Below are 21,459 nucleotides of genomic sequence, written 5' to 3'. Positions count from 1 at the left end.
TTGTATTTTAAGTTTTGGAAGTTGGTTCTAATTTGTATATCAACATACTGAAATAATTCAACTAAAGTTTGAAAACCAATAGAATGGAGATTTGATTCAGAAACTGCTTCTGTGCTATACATTCGAAAATTCTTCAGGAATTGATGACATTCGATTTTATGTTAACTACTTATAGCAGCATTTACTGAATGCAGAGTAATTTAGTGAATATTTTATTTCAAAATCTGATGTCATAACCGTAAAATGTCTTCACTCAACAGTTTGTAAGCATTCTACCATATATTTTTACCACCTCTTCATAATCTTATGGTTTCCATAGATTTATAGATACCATGTTTGTTTCATAGATGCTATAATAATTAATGGAATAAATTTAAATTGTTTTCCATTCTTTTTCCCTAAGTTCATTTCTTTTTATCTTTCCACTGATGGTCTTTGGCAGCTCTTCAATGAATTCTACCTGTTGGTATCAAGAGAAAAAAATTAGATCAGAAGTTTTTATCTTTAGATAAAGCCAATTATTATTTTTTAGATAAAGCCAATTATATCATGGTTTTATTATGGATTTTATGTGAAAGAAAGGGTACCTACTGGGGTTGGTTTTTGATAAAGATGAAGAAGAAAGGGAGTATTGTTGAAATTTTTCTCTTCTTTGTTTTTTGGGGTTTTTAAAAAATTTGCTTGTGGTACTACTGATTAAATCCATTGAACTATATCCCTAGCCCTGTTTTTCATTTTGAGATAGGCTCTTGCTAAATTGCCCCGGCTGGGCTCAAACTTGTGATCCTCCAGCCTCTGCCTCTCAGAATACAGTGATTACAGATGTGCCTCATCATGCCCACCTGGTTTTTCTTGGTATTTAGTATTTACTACAAGTCCAGTGAGCCAGATGACCAAATAAATTAGCTTAAGAGTGTTGCTGTAATCTCAACAATTCTGATTCTTATCTGTACGTTGTTAGTTCCATTTGAAATATTTTGTAGCATGTTTGAGGAGAATGTTCAGTGAAAAGGAAAAAAGACATCTGCAAGTTTTTTTAGAGTGCTAAATAAATATTTATCATAATTGGGATGCCTACCTTTCTGGGATATTTGTAAGGTGCTGTAGTTTTTTTTACATGCTCCTGAATCTCCTTTATCAGTTGCTCTTGATCATGTGATTTGTAATCAGCATTCAGAACAATAAAAGCCTTTACTACCTAAAATAATGAAACATCAGAAAGAAGAGTTGTATATTTTTGTTTTATTTTGTTTTAGAATATCTTTTCTAAGAATCTTCATGATTGGTGGACTGAACCAGATGGTTAAATAGGGTTTGATCCCAGCCATGTAAGTTCCAGACCTGATCTATACCCTATACAAGAAAGCCTCTAGGAGCTGCTTTGCTTATGACCTGCTTTTAAACCCTCTCATCCAGTTACAACTTGAAATCTGCATTCTGACCTGTTTCTGATTGTATCTGTCTTGACTTTTTTGCCTCACCTTTTATCTCCTTCAGTAAAATTTCTTCTCAGAAAGTTGGGAATGCCCTAAGCCTCTCATGTAACAGCACAGTCTGATTCAACCTAGCTACTAGGACCCTACTCTCAAGATAGTCCTTATAAACATTAGTCACTCTGGGTTTGCCATATCTTGTTGAAGGGAACATCTCGCTGAGACCATATTCTCTTTGAAGTGGCTTTGAAGATTTCAACAGCCACTTTGCTGTGCTCTGACCCACTTACATGGTTGTGGGTCATGGTTACCCCACCTTGCTGTGCTCTGACCCACTTTGGTTCAAAGGAACAAGAGTGAATGTGGTGGTAGCTTAGCTCTGGCAGAAGACAAGATATAATTCATCACCTTCTGCTTACACACCCTGTTACCCAAAGTTTATTGAAATATTTTGGGAAATCCTGCCTAGAGTTTTTGGACCTTAAATGGAGAAGACAGAAAGGCCATACCTTACGTATAGCTCCCTTCAAGGGTGTATTTGGAGTCTTGTCAATCATGGTGTCTCCTGGGATACTGCTGGCATTACCATTCACTGCTTCCCATGGAGGCATGACTGAATGAATCAAGTGGTACCTAGCACCTCCATATCCAGATTGCCAGCCATGGAATGGCTGCAGGGGCATAGTCCCATTAGTTCCTTCCAACTGTTTTATGATTAAATCCTGCACTTAGGTGACTGAAATATTAAATCTATATTTTCACATGTGTAGCTTAAAGATAAACTGGCGGCATTTTCTGTATACCCTGATCTGAGAGGATTGATTGAAAATGAATTATTTGAAACAATAAATCACTCAGGACAGCCACTTGTTGAGAAATGAAGACTTGCAACTATAAATTTTTTACATATTAAAAATTATTCACCAAAAATAAATAAAAAAATAAAAATTGTTCACCAGTGAGCAATTACTCATTTTTGAGTTTTAAAGTTTAAAACAACTGGAAGATTATTTAAAATAGTCAACAGCATGAAAACCCTTGAATGTTTCTAGTTACCATGTGCCATGGGCAGTTGTGCAGCCTTGTGTGCATCTGAATATGGATAAAGTTGTAACCTATTCACTTTAACATTTTGTAAAATTTTTTTAGGTAATGCTGCCTTTGTGGCTTTATTAACATTTTTATGAATTTAAAAAATCCTTACATAATTTGATTCAAAGGCAAATTCTTTTTAAGACTTTGCTAAAAGTCTTCACAAACTATTAAAAAATATTAAATTAAGGAACATAATTAACATGGTTAAGGGTATGAACTTGGAAGTCCGACAACCTAGGTTCAAATTACAATTTGTTCTAAAATATTGGGCAAGTTAGATCATCTCTGTATGCCTCGGTTTCCTTCTCTGTCAGAGTTACAAGGATTAATTAGCACAGATGGAGGATTTAGAGTAATGCCTAGCACATGTTAAGTTATCAAAAATGATAGCTGTGAGATGCAAGAGTAAAAGTACTAACAGGCTTTGATTTTTATTTTTTAACCTAAAAGTTCATATGTGGGCTTCTGGAATTTGAGGCAAAATCTTAAATTTTTTGGGGGAGAGTCTATGGACATGCCATTTAATATGTAGCTACTAACTATGTGATTATTTAAATGAATTTCAATTAAATAAAATTAAATGTTCTCAGTCACACCAGCTGCATTTCAAGTGATTGATAGCCATACGTGGTCTTATATTGGATGTTGCACATGTTGCAACATGTTGCACATTGCTATCATTGCCTTTTTCAAATTCTCAAGAGGTGTGTGATCCAGAAAATTTAGGATCCTAGTCATTTCAACAAATATTTCTCATCTTTATTTCACATTCTAATGTTAAAATAGTTTTAAAGTTAAATATTATTTTCAGAAATAACAGTTACAAACTGTCCATTCCTTTATTCCTATTGGAAATTTGGTCTTTAAAGGAGGCTTATAGAAAGAACACATTTTAAAAATTGTGAAAATATAGTTAAATAGATAAAATAATCCCTTGAGAGAAAATGAAAGCAGAGTAACCATGTAAAATTCCTAAAAATGTTACAATGTGAAAATCAACTAAAAATGTATTTAAAAAGATATCCAAATAGGAGTTAAGTTATGAAAATAATTCAGTTTAAACCCTATTTGCATTTGGATAATTTATCAGAGAAAAAATTAAATATTTATGAAAACTCAAAGTAGCTATGTTTATCTGATAGTGTTAGGGAGTTTTAAAGTTAAAACAACTGCAGGATTATTTAAAATAGTAAATAGCATGAAAATGTACACACTATTGCTAGACTATGGTAGCTAGATAAAAGTGACCAATATTTGGTATATTGCCCTCAAGTCTTCATTTTATATGTTTTTGATCAATCCTGGGACATATTCTCTAATCAGAGACCTGACTGATCCAGTAACCTGGAGAACAAGCCAGCCTAGCTAGAAGAGGGTTGCTACCAGAAAGAAAGAGCTGTCTTTTTCAGGCAGCACATGGTCATTTTGTGCAGTGCACCTCATTTGAGATATCCACCTGCATCTTCTACCTGGAAATGTCGCAGCCCACCAGTGTTGGGAACCTGGCCAAACCTTTCCCTTTGCTGAGGCTAATCTTAGCCCTGTGTCAAGGTCATCCTGTCACAACTAAGTACCTGTTTAGGTATATAAGACTGATGCTAATAAAGAGGTTTAGTAGGTACTGAGACTCATGAAACCTTGCCAGTGCAGTCAGTGAAGAGACAAACTTCAATAATCACTGGCCGATTTCTCTGCTCTCATCCACCTGCAATAGTAAATGGAGACCGCCATCCTGTCAGCTTTCCAAACGAGCAATTGCCAGCCACTGGTCAATTTCCAAAACAACACTGGGCCATTCAAAAAGACTTGTGGGTTTTTCTCTGAGATCAAAGATCAGTTAGGAGAATCCGTCTTGGAGGTGATCCACCCTCACTGTATATCAACACACACCTCCTACTCTTACCTTAGTAACTTACTTAACCCTTTATTGAATACCTTGTAACCTTGCAACCTATCTGGGACCTCGAACCCTACATTAGGATTTGAGATAGTAAATTAAATACATGGTACAAGAAGTTCTGCACTTGCACTGACACCACTGTCATCTCCAAACTTGTTTCAGTACTAGAAGACATACGGGTTGGAGAAATATTTGTGCGAACGTGTAGCCCACCTCATACAAACCCTGGAGGCATGCTGTAGACACCTAAACAAAATCCAGCAGGCTCTGCCTAGCTTAAGTGGCCTGGAGAGTGGCATGGTAACTTTAGGCCCAAATTACCATGTGGCCATCCACAGCAGTGGGTTTTCAGGACTCGGCTTTGCTTATTTCCCAAAACTACTACTTATCTGCCTGCCCAACCTGCTCGTATTTGCCTCTGACCTTCCTCTCACCTCTGATACCCAACATCAGCTCACCCTCCTGTGCAATATAAGGACTTACTGGCTTCCAGACTTCTGGAGCCCCATCCTGGAGTGAGCTTGCATTATTGGCTTCCATCCCATCTTTGCTCCAGCTCTTCATAAAGAGATTCAAATTCATTCTAGTATATGCTTTTCAATCTTACTTGGTAGCAGTTCTTTCTAGCTAGCATGTTTTTGTCTAACTTGCATTTAGTCAAAAATTTCTATCTGACTTGTATGTTTTATGAGGGAAGCATTTGTGTATTTGTTTCAGCAAAGTACTATTTCACAGTATGCATTAGATTGCCAACAAATTATAAAGTTGAGGTGAACAAGTTCTTTTACCTCTCCTCTGATGGGGTCTGGGCTACTGACAACAGCTGACTCTGCAACTGAAGGGTGCTCCATCAGGGCACTTTCTACTTCAAATGGTCCAATTCGGTAACTGGGAAGACATTACAGGCATTTATAAGGGTGAGTTAGATAGTTACTCAAGAATTCTGATGGTCCATTGACAAAGACATATTTGCAAATGAAGAAAAAAAATTACCCAGAGGATAATATGATATCATCTGATCTTGAAACAAACCAGAAATATCCATCTTCATCCATATACCCTCTGTCCCCAGTGATATAGAAATTGCCTCGTTGAGTTGAAGCTGTTTTTGAAGGATCATCCTACCAAAATAAAGAACATTTGTTAATATTATTTTGAATGTGACTGTTTGTTTCAGTTGGATGCCTAAATGTTCTAAGAAAAAGAAAGTATGGCTCCTTTGACAAGTTTAGAATGAAAAGGAGCCAGTGTGAAATAGCGGTGAAATTCCAGCATGGATCTAGCCTAACATAAGAAAGGTAAACTGCAGTTACAGGGACTGGCCACACTCTTCTTGAGACTTTCCTTAGATCAGAAAATCAGTGTTGCAAGAGCTCAGAGCTCAGAGGAGTATGCTACCTTATATCTTTTGCTGGTTGATTAATACTGGTGGGAAGAGAGATAAGTGAATACTCAGTTAAAAGAAGGCACTGACACCTAGTAATTTAAAGAGCAGACAAGTTTTATTTCATCTTACATAAAGAAAAAACTAGTTCTATAATTTTGGCATAAGAGGAAAAATGAAAAATTGTGACATGTAAAGTTAACTGGTGAGAACTTGTACTTGGACCTTTTATTATATTGCCATAAACTTTGCTCTAATTTGTATACCATGATGGGAAATGAAATATGCTTGCAAATAGGAGCTAGAAATCCTCTAATGGAAGGGATTTACTTAATTCCACTATACTATTCCTATTTTTCCTGCTCCTTCCAATCAAAATGGAGAGCACTGGGAACGAGTCTTAGTTAACAGTTAAAGGATCAATGGCTATTAAGAGCACATAGGTCTTTCCAGGGCTCATTTTCTCTTGGCTTGGTGGTGATCTAGGCTGGGGGGACCAGTGTGCTCTTAAGCAAGCATTTGGATGATTCTTCACTTCCCTGTCTGTGGAATTACTATTGAGGACAATGAATTTCTCAAGAAAGGGACAAGGGGCTGGGGATTTAGCTCAGTGGCAAAAGCGCCTGCCTGGCAAGCGCAAGGTCGTGAGTTCGGTTCCCGGTACCGGAAAAAACCAAAAAAACAAACAAAAAAAAAGGGACAGATACTTAGGTGGATTTGGTGACAAAGAGATAGTCATCAAGCACTTTTGAGAAATAAATAGAAAATGTGAGATTTGCACAGTGTTTCTTACTACATAATGAGTAAAAAGGCCACATGGTCGGTTAGGTAGAACTTGAAGACCAATATCTCCTTCTTGTCCGGGAGGTAGAACATTGCCATTTTCATCTAAAATCTAGGATAAAATATAACAATTTAAGAAAATCTCTATTTTCACACCTTAAAGCTTAGTTTTACATGTTATATTTATCTTGCCATTTAAGAATACAGACTCAAAAATATTTTAAGTATACTTAAAATTTCTCAGAAAAATTGTTTATTTAAATTATTATGGCATAAAATAGTATCAAATACAGATTATCAAAATGTGAAAGAAGAATAAAGATTTTCTGAAATACTATTATGTAGTAACAACCATATTTTGGTAATATCCTTTGAGATACCATGGACATAGAAAACAATAGAATTACTTTATAGTATATATTTTCACAAATAGTTATCATTTAGCAATATGTCTCATTAAAAACACAGTTTTGCCTGGCATGGTGGTGAACATCTATAATCCCAGGACTTGGAAGGCTAAGACAGGAGGATTACTGAACAGCCTGGGCTATATAGTGAGTACAAGGCTAGCCTGAACTGCAATAGTGAGACTCTATCTCAAAAATATAGGGGCTGGGAATTTAGCTCAGTGGCACAGCGCCTGCCTGGCAAGCATGAGGTCGTGAGTTCTATTCCCAGTACCTGAAAAAAACAAATAAATAAAATAAAAACTAAAATATCCCATAAATTTCAAGGTTCCACACCAAATGTATTAAATCAGTCCCTCCAGGGAAAGGTCCTGAGAAAATTAGTATTTTAAACAAGTAACCATATGACTCTTATGATTAGATCAGCTTGGGGAGCATTGATCTAGTAGTCTATAAACAATTCTAAATTTGGATTCAAGCTCTCTGCTCTAGAAAGTCATCCATTTTGCCTTTTGGTGGTTGTTGCTTTCTCTTGTGTATAGTATAAGTTCCTTTGACTATCCCTAGCTTTGAAGCTGGGTTGATTTAAGAATAATTGGGAAAATGGAATGCTCTGCAGCATCTAGGGGCAGTAACAGCTGTGGCTGCAGTAGAGAGAGAGAGAGAGAGAGAGAGAGAGAGAGAGAGAGAGAGAGAGAGCGAGAGCAAGAGCGCGAGAGAGAGAGAGCGCGCGCGCTCACCAAAGAGGGAGAGTGCTGCAGCCACTGTAAATCTGTGTCTGTTTTGACCCAGTTGATTCCCTTAGGAGGTCCTGACTTCCCTCACAAACGTGGTGTGGCACTGTGATTAAGACTATGGGTGTTGGATTCAGATTGCTTGATGTTCTTTTTTAGCAGCCACTAGCTGTATGACCTTGGGTGAGTTTCTTTACCTCCCTGTACCATCAGTAGTTCTAATGTTAGTATGTCTTTAGGTTCCTTCTGGGAATTAAATAGGTTCATATTTATAAAATGCTTAACCACATGGTAAAATAATAATGGAGACTATGAAACAAGCATTTCCAACCCATTTCCATTTTTGCACAGAAGTTAAATTATCATGGAAGTAACATGGAATCATCACCCAAACAAGGAGTGCAAGTGGAGGTAAGTGGGAAACAGGTTGGGTTGCTAAACATTCTCTTGATAGGGGATGAGCAAACCTTAACATCAAAAGCAGGAGAAGGTTTTCCCATTGAGCCAGGCTTAATTTTCATTCCCTTAAAATTTCCACAGATTAGCACCTAGTTAAGAAGAACAAAAAGTTAAGTAATACAAGTAATCTACAATTCATTTATTCAGCTGTCATGCATTCATTCAAAAATTATTTATTAAGAAATTATTATGAACTAGACTCAAATTAAAACAATATCTGCTGTCATGAAGTGTAGAGATTGACAAAACAAATATATATTAAAAGGTTATAAAACAATACATTTATAATTACTAAAATATCCATATTTATTAAAACATGATATTACACCACTACTGGTACTCATATTAACAAAATACTTATGCTGAGTGTGTTTAAATAAGTTGTCAATTTTTTTTTTTGAGGCAGGGTCTCACTGTGTAGTGCAGGCTGGCCTTGAACTAGCTTATGTAACCCTCGAACTCACAGAAATCTTCCTGCCTCAGCTTCTCCAGTGCTGGGATTACAGGCATGCGCCATCATGCCCAGCAGTCAATTTTGGCTTTTATGTATTTTTCATATTTTAATTATTGAACAGGTAATACATTAAACATTATAAGTTGAATCATAAACTGAAGCATTATAAAAAGACACATTGCCGTTTCTTTCAACCTTTCCTTTATCTACCCCATTTTACCCCTCCTTCTTCCATGAAATAAGCACTTTGGTTCTTATTGTATTGATTTTCTTTCGAATTTCTTCTTATTCGTAACTCTGTCAGCTCAAGAACTGTTTAAAATATGCTTGTGAAGAGTAAATTCCTTGCCAATTAGTTGTCCAATAGATTTAATATTTTAAGTAGTAAAGAGCCCCGCCAGCAGTTTCCACTTTGAGGCAGATCTAAGAAAGTTCCCTATCACGTAAGGGAGAATGCACTCTCTCAGTCCATTCCATATTTTTTTCATTTTTTAAAAAAACTGGAAGCAGGTGTGGTGGCATATGCCTGTAATCCTAGCGCTCTAGAGGCCTGAGGCAAGAGGGACGAGTTAGAGCCCAGGTCTGGCAATTCAGTGACTTAGCAAGACCCTGTCTCAAAATAAAAAAGGAATGGGAATGTAGTTCAGGGCAAAGGCCCTGGATTCCAAAAAATACTGGAAATGTCATGAGTCCAATATTCAGTACTGGCACAAAACAAACAAAAAAACTATAAGCTCTCACCCTGATCAGTTAAAAGCAGTTTTTCAATGAATGACTATTTTTTTTTAAATAAAAGAATGAAAACATCTTAACATACATTTAGAAAATAACACAAAAACGATACAAGCAATACAGAATTTCAGACAAGGTGATAGGAAATTAACAATGGTTTTTGTATTACATATTGATATCTTCATTTTGGATACTCAGATATAGGAATACAGACATGTAAGACTGATCATACACTTAAACATTAACTGTGAAAGAAGGGAAAAATATGTCTATACGTACACACAGGATAGCTAACATAGTTGTACTGCTGACTTTTATTGCTCTATTGAAAGGAACAGTTAATGCTTAAGTGTATGATCAGTCTTAAATGAATGACTGTTTAAACAAAATACATACAAATGAGGTTTCTTTGCAACTAGCTTCCCACAAACTTTTATTGCTATTTTAACGGTTTTCTAACCACGTCACTCCTTCCCTTATCTCTGAAATAGTCATAAGAACTATTGATGGTTTGTTTTTACTCATCTGACTAGACTGAGTCCAGCCCTGCGAATTCTGTGAGGTCAGGTACCGTTTCTGTCTGTCCGTATCCTTCATAGATATCCAGGCCCGTACTGTTTCTCCACTGTTCAGTCACCTCAGCGTTGATTGGTTCCCCAGCACTCACACAGTGCTTTAAACTTCTGAATTTCCAGCTTCTCAGAAAATAGGTGACAAGTCAGGTTTAGAGGAAAATGTATACAGAAGTGGAAATAAAAGCTTATTTCTAATACAGAAGAAACAAATCACTCTAATGCCATCACAGGCCAGGCGGGGAAGACGTAAATATTTCGTTTTGGTTTTGGTTTTCTGTGTGTGTGTGTGTGTAGGGGGAGGTAATTTGTTGAAAAGAAAAGCCGCGTTGACTTTAGGGAAGATACCCCATAATAGCATCTTAAATCAGCAATTAAAATTCCCTCACAGAGACTGGAAATATTGAGTGTGTTGAGTACAGTAAAACTTTCTTTTCAAATGACCAATTCACCCTTTCAAATAAAACTGGTAATAAAATTTAACACATTCATCCTTTTTATGTTTGCTCAGATAAGGTTCTAAGCAACTTTTCTACTGTCTTGGCTTAGGTAATAGCCATCATTCAAAAGATTAAATACCTTCTTACCCCTAACCACTGGGCTCAGAGTTATGGCATAACTGAACCTGCCCTTCCTTCCTCTCCTTGCTTGGGGGAGCCTGTCTTGGACACAGTGATCCTCATTTGCAGTGCGTCAGTAAGGAGAGGGAAGAAAAGGAAGAGATGGCCGAATCCCGCACCTGCTAGTCATGGCTCTGCTTTTAGGCAGAAAGTTCTTTTTCTTTCTGTCTTCCTCTTCCTCTCCCCTCCCATACTAATTGCCTATTTACCAATATTTCTTACCTTTTTATATTATTCTGTACAAGCATTCGGTATGCAGTGGGTGCTGAACAAAAGACTGTGATGGGAAACTCAGATAGTGTCTGGAATTTAGAAAAAGCAGACTTTATCTTCCTGCAATTTTAATAAGTGTTTAAATATCTGTAATAGGCACAGCAGAATGTAAATAGTCTTTATTTTAATGTAACTGCACTCACAGTTTTTTAATCTATCTTTTCAAGCTTATTGACTTTCCAGATATGAAATGTCTTAAATTATGCTATATATTCCAATTTCTGCATTACTTTATTTACCAGGCTTTTCAGTAACACTGCTAATTCATTTCTAAATATGGACCTCCTGTGCTCTGCCTTACTTGTAAGATGGAAGCTGGTTCAAAACGAGGCAAATGATGGGCAAATACACAGGCTCCTTGGATCCATGGAGAAAAAACACTGCTCCATGCAGACTTTGCCCAGCCTGTGTCTGAGGTATTCCACATCACGTCCAAAGGTGTCAAATCCAGCCAATACCTAGGAAAATAAAGAATGGCCCTGACGTATAAAGATGTAAACTTGTAGGCATTTGACAGATTTAAATGTATGTGTAAATTCATTACATTTGTAGGAAAACAAATTTAAAAGGCCAGTACACAATTTATTCTCCTTGCACTTTTGACACTGCAAGCTGCAGTTCTGTGGAAGTACCTTCCATTTACAGATAATCCTAAACCAAAACTGCTGTGGGTGTGTCCGATCATCTTCGGCATTCCAGTTGTTCCACTGGTAAAGTAAATGGCCATCATCTCATTGTGTTTAGTCTTCACACAGCTGTGGTTGTCACTGGCACACCTACAAAGGAAAAGCTACAATGACTGCATAATAAACACAGCATCAGAGATTGTTAACACTAAAAAGCATTTGTGAAACCCCCACTTGGACCTCCTCTTATAAATCAGGCTCCAGTGAATTGGATTTAATCCAAGTAAAAGCCACCTCTCTCCATTGTTTTTTACATATGTTTTAGAGTCAAAATAAACTTTGCCATCAAAAGCCCTTTTATAAAAGCTGATTTCATAGCTGTTTACTGTGAGTTAAAGGATTGAACCGTTTTTAAAAACTCAAGAATTGTGTCATACATACAGCAAAGTGAGGATTTTATGACTTTATAATCATGGATATATAAAGAACTTTCCCTTCCTCTCCATTGTAAATGCTTTAACATGTGATTTTTAAAAAATTGGTATGTTAATACAAGTCATGGTAATGGCTAGGATCTGTAAACTGTATCCCACAGGCCAAATCTGGCTCATATCCTGTCTTTGTAAATACAGTTTTGCTTTTGTTTTGGATTTTGAGACAGGGTCTCACTATGTAACCCAGGCTAGCCTCAAACTCCCTATGTATCCTGGGTTAACCTCAAACTTGTAATCCTCCTGCTTCACCCTTCTGAGTGCTGAGATTACAGATGTGTGCTACCATGCTACTAAATAAAGTGTTGCTGGCACAAAACCATGAGCATTGAGTGGTGTATTATCTGTGGTAGCTGTCATACTACATGGCAGTATTGAGTAGTTGTAACAGAGACTGTATTGCCTGCAGAAGCTTAAATGCTAAAGCCCCCGTGCCTTCTATTGAAAATGTTTGCCAGTTCCCAAAAGGATGGCCTTTTTTGTTTCCCATGAGAATAGTTTACGTAATAAACAATAAGACTGAAGAAGATATAAACATCCATCGAGAGGAGGACTCAGTAAAAGAGAAAGAAAACCTTTTAGTTCCAGAGAATAATTGGGCTTCTAACTAAGCCACACATTGCAACAGGTGGGAGGAAGTAAACTGCACATATGTACATCAGGTGTCTAAGAAACGTACAGATTTATCTGAGAGTATTGGTTTGAGACTGAATGAACAGAAACATTCACATCATGAGAAATACAGAAAATCTGTTTTCAAAGCCTAATAAAGCGAGACCAAGGTTTGAGCCCATGATTCCACAATTATCTTCCTTAAAAACTATAGCTGTATATTAATTGTTTCCATAACAGGTCTTGGTTGCCTTCAAGATCTAAGGTAAGGTTATTGCACCGATGTTTTACTAGAGATGGTAAATACAGACATTAGGAATGTGATTTCAGCGGCCAGCCTGCTTGGGTCTGAAATCCAGCTGTGCCAGATACTAGCGTTTGACCCTATTCATCAGTATAATTATAGTGCTTACACCCTAGGTTACTGTGAGAATTTGAAAGGGTTCATATATGTTTGGAACAGCTTCTGGCACATAACCAGTGCTGTATAAATGTTAGCTGTTTTTGCAATTATACTATTATTTTTATTAGAACAGTACTTGGTCTTTGGTAAGAAACCAATCAATATTAACTATTATATAGGCAGTATGAATAAGTCCACAGTTGCAAGCCTGCTCACAAATCCTAGAGTAGAAAGGTTGGAAATTCATTCTAGGAAGGGAATTTGCTTCCAAGATAATGCTGAGACATAACCAGTACCTGGAAAGAGTTTCAGATGGCCCCAAGAAGCACACCACTTCAGGGACAGAACATCCAGGTGGAGCCCTCTTTAGAAGTTGCCTTGGGTGAAGAGCTGCCTCAGTTCAAGGACACACCTCCTTCTAGGCATGGGTCACAGCCAATAACTGATCAATGTGAATAAAGGCCAGAGCCTCTGTCTTCAGCACTAAATAGCTTTAAGAAGTTGTCCAGGCTGGGCATAGTAGCACATGTCTGTCATCCCAGCACTCAGGAGGCTGAGACGGGAAGATCACCATGAGTTCAGGGCCAGCCTAAACTACATAGCAAGACCCTGCCTCAAAAAAAAAACTTGTCCAAATTCCTGAGGACCCTGTGCATTGGCTCAGAGTTTTGTAGGAAATATATTGCATATTAGTTTCTTCCTCTGCTCAATCCCACATCCTTTCCTTTCCTTTAAAGGGGTTGATTCCAAGAGAATTGTTTAATAAACTTCTTAAACATCAATATCCATCTCAGGTACTATTTCTGGGGATCTCAACCTACAAAATACACCTCAAGGCCTTACCCACTTCACAGCTTGACACTACTAGTAAAACAGTAATCACCAGATTTCCATTTGGCTGTTTTAATTTGCATTTGTCTGACCCCTACCAGGTTGAATATCTTTTTATTACTGCCTTTCTTTTGGGAAAGCTGTTCTACAATTAAGGCTACTTACTTCATCATCTCCTTGAGGTTCCCCCACCCCTGTCTGGACTTCTGAGACACAATTAGCTTGGAGTGCAGATTTTCACATTTGGATGCAATAGCATCTACTGCTGGAGCTAATATATCATCGGTGATAATGCACTTTGCTTTTGAAGATTGTAGTCTGTAGAGTATGTCTTTCTGGGTCAGCTGGGTGGTTCCCGGAATTAAAACTGTCCCTAAAGCAGAAGAAAAGAAATCTTTTAGAGAAAAGTTTTTCCTCCCTCCATCACTTTAGTTAGGGTAGATAGCACACGTGCGTTCTGTATTTCTCAGAATGAGTTACCAGCAGGGATATCTATTTGTCTCATTATTCTTCTGCTTTTGCCTTTGAAGGAGCATCAGAGCCTACAACTCTTATATAAAAAGGTATTACAACTTATATAAAAACTTATATAAAAAGGTATTACAACTCTAATATAAAAAGGTATTAAAAGCTGGATAATCATCCTCTATTTGAAGATCATCTGTAACATTGGGCTTGAAGAGAGGTTTGATTGAAAAGTGATGTTATCCAACATTTATCGAATACTTGTGTTCCTGGTGCTATTCTAAACAGCATTCGATAGTTCAGGGGTTGAACCCTGAAGCCTGACTCCAGAGGATAGTTAAGCACTTCGATCCAGTACTTATCATAATGTACACAATTGTTTCCTTTTTTTTGCTAAAGAAGAAGTTTTGAGGCATGATTCTTTTCTGTGGTTCTATTTCTGTATGCTTTAGATTATACTGTAAGTACCGTGTAATGGTTAAGAGTGTCCTAGAGCCATACACTTTTAAAATTTGGCCTTAAACAAGCTACTTCACCTCTCCAAACCTGAGTTTCTACATCTCTAAAATGGAGATTATAATTATATTATATCGTTTATATGGTTATTTCATGATTTAAGAGTTAAAGCCTGTAAAGAGTTGAGAATAGAATTTGATAAGTATTAGCTATTGTTTTTTCAAAAGATGAATGGGCTTTAAGTTTTCAAGTGTATGTGTGTGTGTGTATGTGCTTCAGTGATATAGTATATCCTCAAAAGTTCAAGACTAGCCTGAGCTACATAGTGAGTGTGAGGCCAGCCTGAACTGCATAGCAAGACTCTGTCTCCAAAAAACAAAACAAAACAAAAAAACCCTCCTAGCTTGAAGATTTATGCAAAATCTAGACAATGGTAGAGAGTACACTGGGTTCCAGTACTGACTTGCTGAGTCATCTTAGGCAAGTGGTAATTATATACTGAGACTTTGGTTATAATGGGATTTGGTTTATCAGGCATAAAAAAAATTTTGAAAATTAAGGTGTAATAAGAGTTTAATGTTGGCACTGAGGGTTATAGGACAGACCAAAGAACTGAGAGATGAAGGAAATAGATTGCCTCTCAAGAGCTAAACTATAAACTCAGCATAAAATAGGTCAGGGCAGAGCTACATAAAGTCACTCTAAACAGACAGTGATTCACAGTGCAGCAAGACTAACCTGTACCCGATATACAGGATGTTACATAGAATTTGCCTCAAAAGGGAGCACTGTACTGCTGCTTCAGAGCATAGAAAAAAGAAATTTTCTGGGGGCAAGTTGTAATAGTACCCATCTAAGTCTATGGAAAAACTCTCTGTGAGGCTTATGATGGATGAGGGGGCCGCTCACAAATGCCCACATTCGTACTGGTCTGTTGGCATTATCACCAGTTCACAGGTTATTTCCTGCTTGGAGCCTTTACATGTATTTTTCCATTTGATTAGAATGCTGTCATTACCTATACCTTCTCCCACTTACTGGCTCATCTCCCAGGCAAATAAGTTGGCATATCATTTTACACATCCTGTTCCATAAACATGGTACCAGGAGCCTTCTGGCCCCTGCACTGAGATTCAGAGCTTTTGTCTGTGTGCACTGACATAAATAGTGTTTGTCCTCCTGGGAGAATGATCAGGTCTGATCCATTCAGCAAGGTCTTGTCAATGCGTATTCAATAAGATTCTGGCTCTGTGGTCCTCAAACTTGAATATGCCTTGGTAGGTTTGTTGAAACGTAGATATCTGAGCTGCATGCCAGAGTTTTAGATCAGTTTAGTTTTAGGCTGGAAATTTTATATTTCTGACAATTTCCACTGATGCTAAGAAGACAAAATATGTGATCTAGGAAAAACATTGGCTAAGGGAGATGAATTGGATTGGAATAGAATTTAGGCATTCTTAAGATCAGAATTAGAAAGAGAGTTTGTGAATGCAGGAAGTGGTAAACTAACGGCAATGGAATTGGAGGAGAGAAAAAAAATTCTGGAGGCATGTAGAGTGTAAAATTTATGAGACGTAGCAACTTAGTAAGAAGGAGGAGTCATCAGGTGATTGTCTTAAGGCATCAGATGTATAATAATCATGCATGAGAGGCATAAAATATAAAATAAGACTTGCTGGGTTCTTTAAGTTTGTGGATTACTGAGTTTCAGATGACCATGGATCCTAAAAGAGGAAAAAGAAAGTAATATGAGGCTACTCAACTGTTGATTATCATTCACTTAGTAAGCAGATTGCATTGTGGAAAACCCAGCTTCTCATATAGGTCAAAAGGTGCAGTAGGTTTTCAACTCATTTCTAAGGCTGTTGAGAATACTACTCATCCACAGTTATTCTTCAAACAGCATACCCAAACAGATGTCTCATGAAAAGTCTCTTACCTAGCTTAGTTTAAATATTAGAGGATCGTAAGTATTACTAACCTGTTCGCAAACAGGCCACATTTGCAAGCCACCACTCTGGAATCTTGGGCAGAATCACAATTACTGGATCTCCCCTTTTCAGGGAACAAGCTTCTGTTAGTATGTTGGCAAATTTCCTGGATAATGATCCCAGTTCCTCAAAACTCCACCTCACCTCTTCTCCATTTCCATTTATCCACCAGAAAGCTGGATTGGAAGGTCTCTTTCCAACCTGAGGAGCAACAAACCAATCATAGATTTAGAGGTGGTTTTACAGTAAAATCCTATTTTAATCAACTTAATGAAATATATTCTCCCAAAGAAAATTCATAAATCGTTAGTTGGAACTTACATGGAGTTTATGTAAATAAAACTCTGGGGTCCTTATTTTTAGATTTGAGGAGTCATGTCATTTCTTCTAGCTCTTGTCATTTGTCATTTAGCCCGATAGTTTTTCCTCCCAGGAAGTAACAATTCTTGCATCCCTGTATATGTCTTTTAGTGCTGTATCTATGCTTCATTTCCTACCATTTCTGACTCTTGGAGTCAGTTTTCACTCTATCTCTTTTTGTCTTTTAAAAAAAAGTCAGCCTAACAAAATACATTTATACAACCCAGGCTTTCTCAACTAACCATGGAACTACTGACATTGTGGGTCAGATAATTCTTTATTTTATCCTTTAAAAGATTTTTAGCACCATCATTGGTCTCTACCCATTAGATGCCAGTAGCAACTATCCCCTCCACCTCTTATCCCCTCAGAGCAACAAAATGTGTCAGGCATTTAAGATGTCCCCGTGGCACAAAATTGCTCCCAGTGTAGAAATTAGAGTCTGACAAGCTTTTGTCCCATACCTTTTCCATATTGGTCCACTGGTCCAGGATATCTTCAGCAAAATTGAAATACTCTGGAATCTCCAGTTTGAAGTCTTGTTTCATGGACTCATAGCTGGAAAAATTCTGAGGAGTTGCTGTTCGGTAATCTTTATGCAAAGCTCTCACAGAACCAGAAATTGCTAGCCACTGAAGGCACCTTGCACGAAATATCTCCAAGGCAGCAAGAGGTAGCATTGTTGGATCTTTTAGCACTCAAGATTTCCATGGAAACTAACTCATCTAAAAGACAAGCAAAAGATATGCATTTACCTCTGTCCCAGAAGTACCCATATCCCAAAGCAGTTTTATTATTATTATTAATCAACATAATCATCGTAACACCATTTTCTGAATACTCCCTATATTCCAAACATTCTGCTCCATATTTTACAGACATTTTGCCAGTAAATCCTGAGTAACTCTATAAAGGGGTACTGTTGTCATTAATTTACAGATAGAGCAAACAATAATGGTTTTGGTTAGATTCAAACCCAGAACTATCTGATCCTAGCTCATTCTCCTGACTACTGTACTATGCACTATTGCTTCTCAGATGCATTTGTAAATAAATAAAGATCTGTGACACCTAGTTAATCTCACTGTTTGCAAAGAGATTTCTTAGCTAGTATCTTTCAAGTGCAGATTTCAAAAGTAATACATAAATATTAAGGAGGATTTTTCACAGTGGATAATCTATAAATGAAGAAACTGAGAGTAGCCCAGTACCAATTAGGCATGAAAGCACAGTTAAGGTTTATAATCTTGTTTATTTTATAGGCTGCAGTTCCCATGCTCCTAATAGGAGCCCACATTACCTTCAAGTCCAGGCTTGGGGTTGCGTTTGGTGGAGATGTAATAATAGGTCATTAACCTTTAGGGCTTTAGTGAGGAAGGCCTCTTGGGCCCACCCAGCCCTCCCTGCTTTGGTGGGAAATCATTTGATCATAATGTCAAGTTTACTTGATTATGGTTGTTAAAGACAGTTCTAAATCGGGCATGGTGATGCCTGGAATCCTAACTCAGAGGCTGAGGCAGGAGGATTGCAAGTTTGAGACCAGTCTGGGCAATTTAGTGACTTAGCAAGATCCTGTCTCAAAAAATAAAAAAGGTTGCAGATGTACAGTGCAAAGGCCTTGCGTTCAATCCCCAGGAATACTAAACAAAAACAAAAACCCAGTTATAGGAGCCATGAGTATGTGAGCCATGAGGTTCTTTCTTTATATGTCCAGTATTATTCCAAATTTCCTACAATGAAACACGTATTTCTATCTTTTTTATTGTTTGTTTTTTTTGTTTTGTTTTGTTTTTCTCCGGTACCAGGAACCGAACTCATGACCTTGCGCTTGCCAGGCAGGTGCTTTGCCGCTGAGCTAAATCCCCAGCCCTGTATTTCTATCATAATCATTAAATCATAACTTTAAGTGCAATTCTGGCTGTGTGGTGTGTAGGACAACTTGGCTATGTGGAAGCATATCTGGATTGATAAATTGCTAACACAATACATAATAACAGATACTAGCTTGTTTTTTACCCTACATGAACCTGGGGTTTGGCCTTTATAGGGATGTATTGACTGCATTGGTCAGTCCTCCTTTTAAGCCTTCCTCCTCTTCGTGTGAGGACCTGACAGGTCAGTGATCTCTTTGTTTATTTGTTTGTCTCGCTATGTAGTTCAAACTGGCCTTGAACTCACTATGTAGCCCAGGCTGGCCTTGAACTCACTGCAATCCTCTTGCCTCAGCCTCCTGAGTGCTAGGGTTACAGGTGTGAGCACCACACCCAGCTCAAATCATTGATTTTGAGCCCTGTAAGATGATGTGGTTTGAGTATCCTCATTTTTGACCTGCAGAGAAAGCTGGAGCCTGAGAAAGAGGAAGCAGCTGGCTTCAATCTGTCATATCAAAGTTAATACTAGCACTCGTGACCTGTGGATCCCCATTTGAATATTTTTACTTCAGTTCAATAGGATTTCAGTATAGTGATTCTCAATCCTGGTTATACATTTAAATCACTAGGACCCAGTACCGGAAAAAAAAAAAAAAAACCAAAAAACTAATTCACTAGGAAAAGCTCATTGAGAAGTTCCTGTATAAGCCTAAGTCTTGGACTATTTAAGTCAGCATCTTTGGGAGTGGGCCATGGGCCTTATATTTTTAAAACATTTCTTCAGAGGATTCTAATGCATAGTCAAGTCTAATGCATACTCATGTAAAACTTATGATCTATGATCCAGCAGCATCTTTTTTTTTGTTGTTTGTTTGTTTGTTTGTTTTTCCGGTACCAGGAATCAAACTCACGACCTTGCGCTTGCCAGGCAGGCACTGTGCCACTGAGCTAATCCCCAGCCCCCAGCAGCTTTAACCTGTGGAAACTTGTTAGAAGTAGTCTCTGGCCCCAACCCAGCCCTACTGCATGTTAACAAGACTCCCTGTGTGATTGGTGTGTGCGTTCACGGGTGAGCAAAATTCGCCTATAATGTGTTGGCTAAATCTATTAGCTAATCACAGTCATGGGATGAGTCCCCATTTTGGCACTTATGAACTGTGACCTTCTTTGAGTTATTAACTTCTTTTAATTATTAACCTCAATTTTACATTTTACCAAAGGAAAGAGTAATAGAACCTCATGGGAGATTGTCACAAAAATTGAAAACGATAATGCTTGCATTATACTGTGATGCCTGACATAGTATTCTTTATCAGAACATGGATTGCAAACCATGGTAGTTAAGGGTAAGATGGTAAATCTCTTGGGCTTTGTGAGCCATATGTGCTCTAGGTCAGTAATACTCAATTCTACCATAGTCATTGACAAGTCATAAATAAATTAGCATGACTTCATTCCCCAAAAGATCTTATTTATGATACTTAAATTTGAATTTCATATAATTTTGATGGGTCATGAATTATTGTTCCTTGTTTGATTGTTTTCAACCACTTAAAAATGTGAAAACCATTCTTGGTTTGCAAACTACAAAAAGAGGGATGTGGTATTTTTATACAATGGAGTATTACTCAGCTATAAAAAAGGATAAACTTGAGGCTTTTATATGTACATGGATGCAACTAGAGACCATACTCATAAGTGAAATAAGCTAGACCCTCATATATAAACATCATATTGTCTCCCTAGTGTGAAGAACCTGAAAGGGTAAATAAAAACTTAAAGGTAAAATAGATATTGTGAAAGGGAAAGAAATTGCTCAAAGGAAAGGAACAACTGGGATGAGGAAAAGGAGAAAAGAAAGAAGAGAAAAAAATATTTTGCATATATAAGGCTAGTTGGGATAATTGTACTGCTGATGTCTATTGGTTTATTGAAAGGAGCAGTTAATGCTTAAATCTTTTTTTTGACCAACTTTGCATGCTTATATCTGGTAATCGAAACAACTTGATCTTAGCCAAAGGGCTGAGAGGTGATATACACAAAAAAATTAAAAAGAGAAAAAAAGGTTACATTCAAAACCTTAGCATTACCTACTCCCTTCAGTGGAAGGAAATCCAATGCTAATCTTGTTAAAACAGCAGTGAAATAGGCAGATTATAACTTGCCAGCAAACAGCAGGGACCAGCAGTTCTCTCTACCAAGTGCCCAGTGGTAAGGAAAATTCTTTTAAGACAAACCATAACCATTGACTGATCAAATGGCCTTTTGAAAGTATTTAAGGTCTTACAAAAAATGCAGGCTATAGGGGCTGGGGATTTAGCTCAGCGGCAAAAGCGCCTGCCTGGCAAGCGCAAGGTCGTGAGTTCGGTTCCCAGTACCGGAGAAAAAGCCAAAAAAAAAAAGAGCAATCTAAAGAAAAACAAAAAAGGCTCTTAGTGCTGGACATGGTGATATACACCTATAATCTCACTACTTGGGAGGCTGAGGCAAGAGGATCAGAGTTCTAA

General features: G+C 37.5%; 1 protein-coding gene across 1 annotated transcript in view; it reads right to left on the bottom strand.

Annotated features, from left to right (window-relative positions):
- Window positions 1–196: 196 nt before the first annotated feature.
- The window catches only part of Acsm3 (acyl-CoA synthetase medium-chain family member 3), a 22,216-nt gene continuing 953 nt past the window's right edge, over window positions 197–21,459 (bottom strand). The window contains exons 2-14 of the mRNA XM_005405036.1: window positions 17,546–17,806; window positions 16,712–16,922; window positions 13,975–14,182; window positions 11,479–11,622; window positions 11,148–11,304; window positions 10,796–10,875; window positions 9,953–10,076; window positions 8,204–8,284; window positions 6,606–6,707; window positions 5,422–5,549; window positions 5,217–5,316; window positions 1,079–1,198; window positions 197–460 (exon numbers count right to left, since the gene is read on the bottom strand). Of these exons, the coding sequence (XP_005405093.1) occupies window positions 374–460; window positions 1,079–1,198; window positions 5,217–5,316; window positions 5,422–5,549; window positions 6,606–6,707; window positions 8,204–8,284; window positions 9,953–10,076; window positions 10,796–10,875; window positions 11,148–11,304; window positions 11,479–11,622; window positions 13,975–14,182; window positions 16,712–16,922; window positions 17,546–17,761 (1,758 nt within the window). The 5' untranslated portion in view covers window positions 17,762–17,806 and the 3' untranslated portion in view covers window positions 197–373. The remainder of the gene's footprint in view (window positions 461–1,078; window positions 1,199–5,216; window positions 5,317–5,421; window positions 5,550–6,605; window positions 6,708–8,203; window positions 8,285–9,952; window positions 10,077–10,795; window positions 10,876–11,147; window positions 11,305–11,478; window positions 11,623–13,974; window positions 14,183–16,711; window positions 16,923–17,545; window positions 17,807–21,459) is intronic.

The sequence above is a fragment of the Chinchilla lanigera genome, unplaced genomic scaffold, assembly GCF_000276665.1.
Source record: "Chinchilla lanigera isolate Chin_1 unplaced genomic scaffold, ChiLan1.0 scaffold00092, whole genome shotgun sequence".
In the NCBI taxonomy this organism is placed as follows: domain Eukaryota; kingdom Metazoa; phylum Chordata; class Mammalia; order Rodentia; family Chinchillidae; genus Chinchilla; species Chinchilla lanigera.
This window is presented reverse-complemented; position numbering and strand designations above follow the sequence as displayed.